The sequence below is a fragment of the Berghia stephanieae genome, chromosome 1, assembly GCF_034508935.2.
Source record: "Berghia stephanieae isolate SIO BIC M18660-M18661 chromosome 1, UCSD_Bste_1.3, whole genome shotgun sequence".
Lineage (NCBI taxonomy): Eukaryota > Metazoa > Mollusca > Gastropoda > Nudibranchia > Aeolidiidae > Berghia > Berghia stephanieae.
The window spans coordinates 69,672,671-69,679,499 of NC_088360.1; the positions used below are offsets into that span (position 1 = coordinate 69,672,671).

Sequence of the window (6,829 nt, forward strand, 5' to 3'; positions counted from 1 at the left end):
TCTTGTCGATCATAGATGGGACGTCATTAGTCGCAAGGTCTGAGAAAAATAAGCCCAATACATTGCAACACCCACGCAGTCAGTGATAGAGAAGTGGAATAATATCACACAAGAACAAATTTATCAATCAATGTCCATGGGTGGACACACTCGATGTTGAAAATTTTGCGATTGTATATAATGTAAGCATTCTATGTACATTTTCAATTTTATTGTTTTTCTACATGTTGATATAATCAATATCTATAATGTCACATACCATTTTGTACAGTATAAAACAAACTATCATTTGATTGATGAAAACAGAATGGAATTTGACTTATCTACATGAGATACATTGATTTTAAAGGTGTTGCAGTTATTTTGCTGTTCAGCATATTTTACAAATTGCTGTTGGTAATGTATTATTTATATTTTTAAAAATCTTTATTGATTTTTAAAATGATTGTTATTCAGCATACCTATGCCAGAAGTATTATGCTATTGATACAATTATATTCTCATAATATAATAGCTAGATGGGGAGTAAGCTACGTGTATACTTTGAATTTGTTTTAACACTGTTGTTATGTGGAATATTTTGCGTTGGTTTGAGAGTATTTCCAACATTGAGCCCGTATCAATTTGGGCTATAAGACTTGTAAATAAGTTCACGCCAGTAATGGACAACATAAGGACTTCTTTTTATTAGTGAAATCATTCTTTTCTTCCCTTTTTTTTATTATTTGTTTTATTTATTTATTTTTTTTGAACGTTTTTTTTTCTTTCTTATATTTTTTAAAGAAATTTTCGGATGGTATCTGCATGTACTTAATACATTTGTGTCCTTTGTCGACAGGCAAACTGCACAGTCTTCTGGTGGTATGAGTTTTGAAATTGTTGAAAAGGACGCATCAAGCAGACCCGGTCTTCCTTCACTTCCTCTCAGACAATTGGAAAAACTGGAGAAGAGACGGAAAAAGAAAAAAGCCCTGACTGAGGATGAAATTAAAGAGAAATTGGAACGGGCCGAAAGGAGGAGGAAGGTGAGATGAACAATTACAATATTTAGAAATCATCCTCGTACTATTCATTCAACCACGTCTCTCAATTTTTTTTTCTATCTGCTCTGATGGATTATATATATATATATATATATATATATATATATATATATATATATATATATATATATATATATATATATAAATATAGTATTGTTTTATTTTAGCGGAGGGGGGGGGGTGCTTTTGGGGGATGAGGTATGGGGGTGGTTCTAAAGCTGTTTTCGTGAGGCGGATGGAATGGAATGTGCGTTTAAGCCATTGACTAAGGAGCGCTGAAAGCACGAGATGTAACAAGCTGTCAACTCATTAAGTATTGCGGACACTTCATTTTCCTGGCCACGCGGAGTTGTCGTAACAGAAGGATCGTGAGTACGAACCCCCATCGCCGCGAAGTTTTTATTCTCTATTGTCTTCTGGTATTTTTCTACTCACTTCACTTCTTGTTATTGTTTTCCTCTCGCTATGGCATAGTGCATATATATATATATATATATATATATATATATATATATATATATATATATATATATATATATACATATATATATGCACGTGTTTGTGTGTGTGTGTGTGTGTGTGTGTGTGTGTGTGTGTGTGTGTGACTTGGGGCGGGGGAGACTTTAGACACTGGTATTTACCAAGTTAGTGGACCATCATTATATTTTATATGTATATATATATAGAATTGAATCACATTACTTTGCCCGACAGTTTCTAGCCAGCCGGCTGAATTGTCGACGACTGTGACTGCGATTAACCGCATAGCATCCCATTGTAAAGTTATTATTTAGCATCAAATGATGGAAGGAAACGGAATAAGAATAATTGCTTTTTACGTCTTGTGATTCGTGAGCTATGCTCCTTGTAATGACAATATATTTTTTTTCATTTTGTCCAAATAAACTTAGAATATAGGACTACATGAATTAAAATGACCTTTAATGTGTCTTAAAATGTCAAATCTGAGACTTCAAAGACATATTTGGGGTTATTTTGTAATATCGATATATGAAGTGAGGAGTTCTGTCAGTGAATGACACGGCAGTATAGGTTACATCACAAGAGAAGGACCTCCTACAGTTAACTTTCTACGTACACCTTCCACACTACACACAACCTGAGAGGCTAAGGGGAGTGAAAACACATGAAAAATGGATTTACAATCCTATCACCCTCTAAAATCAATCAATTTCTTGTTGGGTCTTGCCGTTAGACCGATCAATACTTTAGAGTGACCTGATTTCCAGGTATGAAGTACGGGCACGTAGGGGCTGGGTGACCGAATTTTATTCATAAATAAGTCGTTACCTCCCATGAGCATTGGATTTCGGGACGCTCGGATTCTTGTACGGTTTTTTCGCTTCACCCGAGAGCGTTCTAGAATTCAGCGAGTACTGTAATGGGGTTTTAACACATGAGTCAAGGAAGCAAGGAAGACTTAGGACACACTGTCCATAGTCTCTATTGCTTCCTTAACACACTGTCCCAAATCTCCCGAAGCATATTTCTTAACTTGAAACTTGAATATTGTTTTTGATTATTAATCTTAGAATAAATGGGTTCACTTTTTGCTCTACTCACTAACATTTTATTTGATTTGAACAAGCATCTATTTATAAGGCTTGAAGTGAGCAGAGAAAGAAGTACAGATTATGTTGTTATTTTTATATAGTCCGCTCAAACGAGGAGAAACGAAAGGGTAGAGGAGATCGGTGCATAATTCAAAGTGGTATAGTAATATGAGTCAATTCTATAAAGAACATTATATAGGTAACGGTCCACTAATTTGGCAAATACAATAAGTGTCACAAGTCTCCCTCTCCTCCACTATATATGGGGTGCGAGAACAACAATAACAGCAACAAAAACTGGAAATGTTTAGAAGCCATCAGACTATAAAAGGTGCAAGTCTGACATTTTACCACATTCAAACCAATTTATTGAGAATTATGTATACAATTTTTCAGGAAAATAAGTTGAAAAATACTATCTCTACGATTGTTTAAATAAATGAACTGCACTTTTGCCATATCGGACGTAATTCTCAAATTTGGATGGCATCTGTCGATCTCCCGTTTTACTTTATAAAAATGCGTAAACTTTTTTCATTGATCCAATTGGTTTTCCAAAGTCTGGAATAGTCATTCAGTCCTATGCATTTTGAATTGAGCCTCTAACTCTACTTCTGTGCTCGTACCTGACTTCACATGCTTTGATAAACAAAATATCAGTTTTTAAACTTCATTAATAGGACGTATACAGCCGCTAAAAAAAATCATGCATAGATTAAGTGTTGAGAACCGTGCCTGTTTGATTAGGCATGTTCGGGCTGAGGTGTCTGTTGCAGAATGTTCACGTCGGTAGGAGCACGTGCTTAACCACACTGAGCTTTGAGCATTTATATAGCGCAATATCCACTAAATGTGCTCAAAGCGCTTTACAGGGAGTCCCTGACCAGCACTGGCGGTCGGTCAATAGAGCGAAGTTGTTTTGTGCCGCCCTATATTTTCCGTAGATTAGCATGTCAACCAAACAAAAAACTTCAATTTTAAAATTTTGATAAAATTAAAAATTTAGCACATACTGCTTTTTGTTTTGAATTTAATATTTGATGACTCGTGCGTCGCTCCGCGAAGGTAGCGTCAAATCGGCACGTTTCATCTTTCCCCCGTTGCCTGCGCGGGGTGACAATGAGCGGAGGGTGTGGTGTGGTGGGGAAGTTTTTTTTTTTTTTTTTTTTTTGTTTATATGAGCCAGTATTCGTTTGGCCGTCCTGTCCTTATCCTATACTCTGGTGTACCTTGAAGAAAGTTAGTTACCACTCCCCAATCTCCCTCCACCCTCCCTCCCCAACTAACTATTGTCTTTCACTGCTAAAATAATTAGGCCAAGACGGCCAATCTAGCGATGCACGCCCTGAGGTCCTACTTGGGATAAATTAAAACCATATCAGTTTTATCACTGAAAGAAGAGGCTTTGCTTCACTTAGATATACGGATGAAGAGAATGGCAATAAATATATATTTTATCATTGTTGGTTTTGCTTAAATATATATTAAATATCAAAAAGAACAGTAAACAAAGTATGCACCGAGAAGAGCCCCATGGTAGTATAAATAAAAATCCCTGACCCCACGGAGTCCTTCATCCCGCACACTCCCAACGATCCCTACTCAACTTGTATTGTGTGCATTGTCTAATAATAGTATAATTATAAAGATGTCGCTGATTGTGTGTGAAGTTAACAAGTGCTTTGCGTTTGGAATTTAATGTGGATTTTTAAATTCAATTATTCTAAAGTTGTGTGTCATACCGTTAGTATTCAGAGAAAATGTATTATCGCTGTTTTCATTGTTTATGAAACCTACCTGTTTTTATCTTGAATCATTTTATTTTAAAAAGTTATTTCTGTAGTTTGTAACCAATCATGAATCATGTTGATTTTTTAATTGAAAATCGATTCCGACACTTATCCCCTCAAGAGAAAATAGTGGTGAAAGATTTAGGCCCACACAAACCAGTGAATTTTAACTTAGTTTCTAACACACCGCGCAGACAGCGCCGATTTAATAATGATTATTTTTTAAAATGTTGAATGACTTACTGCCAGTGAAAGCCGTAAAACGCTTCATTGTTTTTATTGCTTGATTTTTGGTGATGTATGCTATAACGGACAACAGGAGGATTCAGTGATATTGCGCACATCTCTCAGGCACTGAATAAACATTCTGAATCAAATAGCCATGTCACAGATGCTGTTAAATATAAACTTTTCAACGTTGTAGATATAAGAAATCGGTTGGAAACAGGACATGCTGCGTCTGTGAGTCGTTATAATGAACAGATGAAAGTTAACAGACAAGTTTTGTCCAAGATAATTGATGCTCTTTTGTGAGTACGTCTCGTTAATATTCTAACACACACACACATACACGTACACACAAATACACGCACATATGCAAACAATTGCAATACCCCCCCCCCTCCACACACACACACACACACACACATACACACACACACACATACAAAGTAGGTCAAATTAAGTTAAATTAACTAGACCAATAAAATTTGATTCTGTATTTCGGATTTGTGCCGCCTTAAATACAATGTGACCAACCGCCCCTGCTGACCAGCAGCAACACGTAACATGTAGAACGAAACATGCTGCCAGTCTTGTTTTGACGGCGTCATCTATATATGGTTAGCTCTATAGGGGTACGAGCTTAGGCCTCCATAATAGTTTTATTAACTGCATGTCATTTTTATAGCGAAACTCAAGATCAAAATTGTAATTGGCTAAAATATTTTTAAAAAGCTATTGTTATAGAAAAAAACGAAATTGACGTCGCTCAGCTCTTTGTTATGTTTTTAGACAGCCATTTTGGTGTACATCTCACTAAATTATATCAATCAGATTATAAACGTTCGAGATTGCATGTAGTTTTGTATGTTGGTACGATATATCCGGCTGTCGGCTGTTGTGGGTGTTTTACATTAACGCAGCGCATCAATAAAATAATAAACGTGTGTGGACAAATAAAAAACCGTTCGAAAAAAGATACCATTGGCTTTTACCACCACTTAGATAATAGCAGATTATAAAATTGTATATTGATCTTTTGTTATATGCCATAACATTTATTTCTGCCGTTTCATCTTTTCAAACAGAGAAGAGAGGAGGAAAAACTCAACAAGATCAAAGATATGGAAAAAACAGATGCTTTGGCTGCTTTGGAAAATTTTGAGCAATATAAGAAAGAAAAAGAGGAACATCTGAATCAAAAATTGGATGCTGTATCGGACAAAAGACAAAAACAATTACTTCAAATTCGAGAGAAAATGAAAGAAAGAGAGAGAAGAGCAGAAGAAGTGAGGAAAAGAAAACAGAAAGCGTTGATGGAAGGTCTGTCTAACAATGGAATTATAAACAATGACCAAGAATATCCTTCCGGTATTGATAATCCTTCTTTTCAAAACAACTCGTGAATCAACCAGTAAATAAGTATGACGGTTATAAACTGTTACATCAAAGAGAATTTTGTTGTTACAAATTATAATGCCGAATGCTGCATAATAATTAAAGTTTTGATCCAAGGACATTGATTTCTCTCTGGTGGTTTCTATAAATAATCCAAATATCAATCACTGGGTTTGTTTTGTTTTGTTTTGTTTTATTTTTTGTTTTTATTTGGGGGGGGGGGGGCGGTCAATTTTCAAATCACAACAACATATTTCTTTTTATGAACATAACCTGTTTGTGCTATGCAAAATCAGTGTTGTTTTTGTTGTTGTTGTTTTAAAACTTTAAACGGTGTTACACAACGATTTTGATAAGAAAGCTATTTAATTTCCTATCATGCCCCCAATACTGTTATAGAGAAGTCAAAAGTGTGGGTGTTATATAACCCTGGCTCCCCTCCCGATTCAGTCGTTATTGGCAGGGGATAAGATTCCTTTATTCATTGTGTAATTGTGTAGTAATCGGGAATAAAAGTAAACAATCATAGTTGCTCTTTGTAACTCGCTTGGCTGAGATAGATTAGTTAATCTAAATCCTCTTTGCGGGAAATCTTAGCATTAAGCATATTACCACAATCGGACTCGGGTCATTAATCATTAATCACTTGAATAGGTAACAATATTTAGGTTACTTACTCGTCTTTGCCTTCAACCAGGTAACTGCCGTCATTTGGAAAGAAGTGTATTTTTAAAAAATTGACCAGAAAACTCGTCCTTCAAATATCGAATGATTTAAATGACCCACGTATTGGCAAAAACTC

At 35.5% G+C, this 6,829-nt stretch overlaps 1 protein-coding gene across 1 annotated transcript in view; it reads left to right on the forward strand.

The window, feature by feature from the left end:
• LOC144980565 (uncharacterized) overlaps positions 1–6,169 on the forward strand; it is a 10,918-nt gene extending 4,749 nt beyond the window's left edge. The window contains exons 3-4 of the mRNA XM_078928244.1: positions 839–1,025; positions 5,718–6,169. Of these exons, the coding sequence (XP_078784370.1) occupies positions 839–1,025; positions 5,718–6,035 (505 nt within the window). The 3' untranslated portion in view covers positions 6,036–6,169. The remainder of the gene's footprint in view (positions 1–838; positions 1,026–5,717) is intronic.
• The last annotated feature ends 660 nt before the right edge of the window (positions 6,170–6,829 follow it).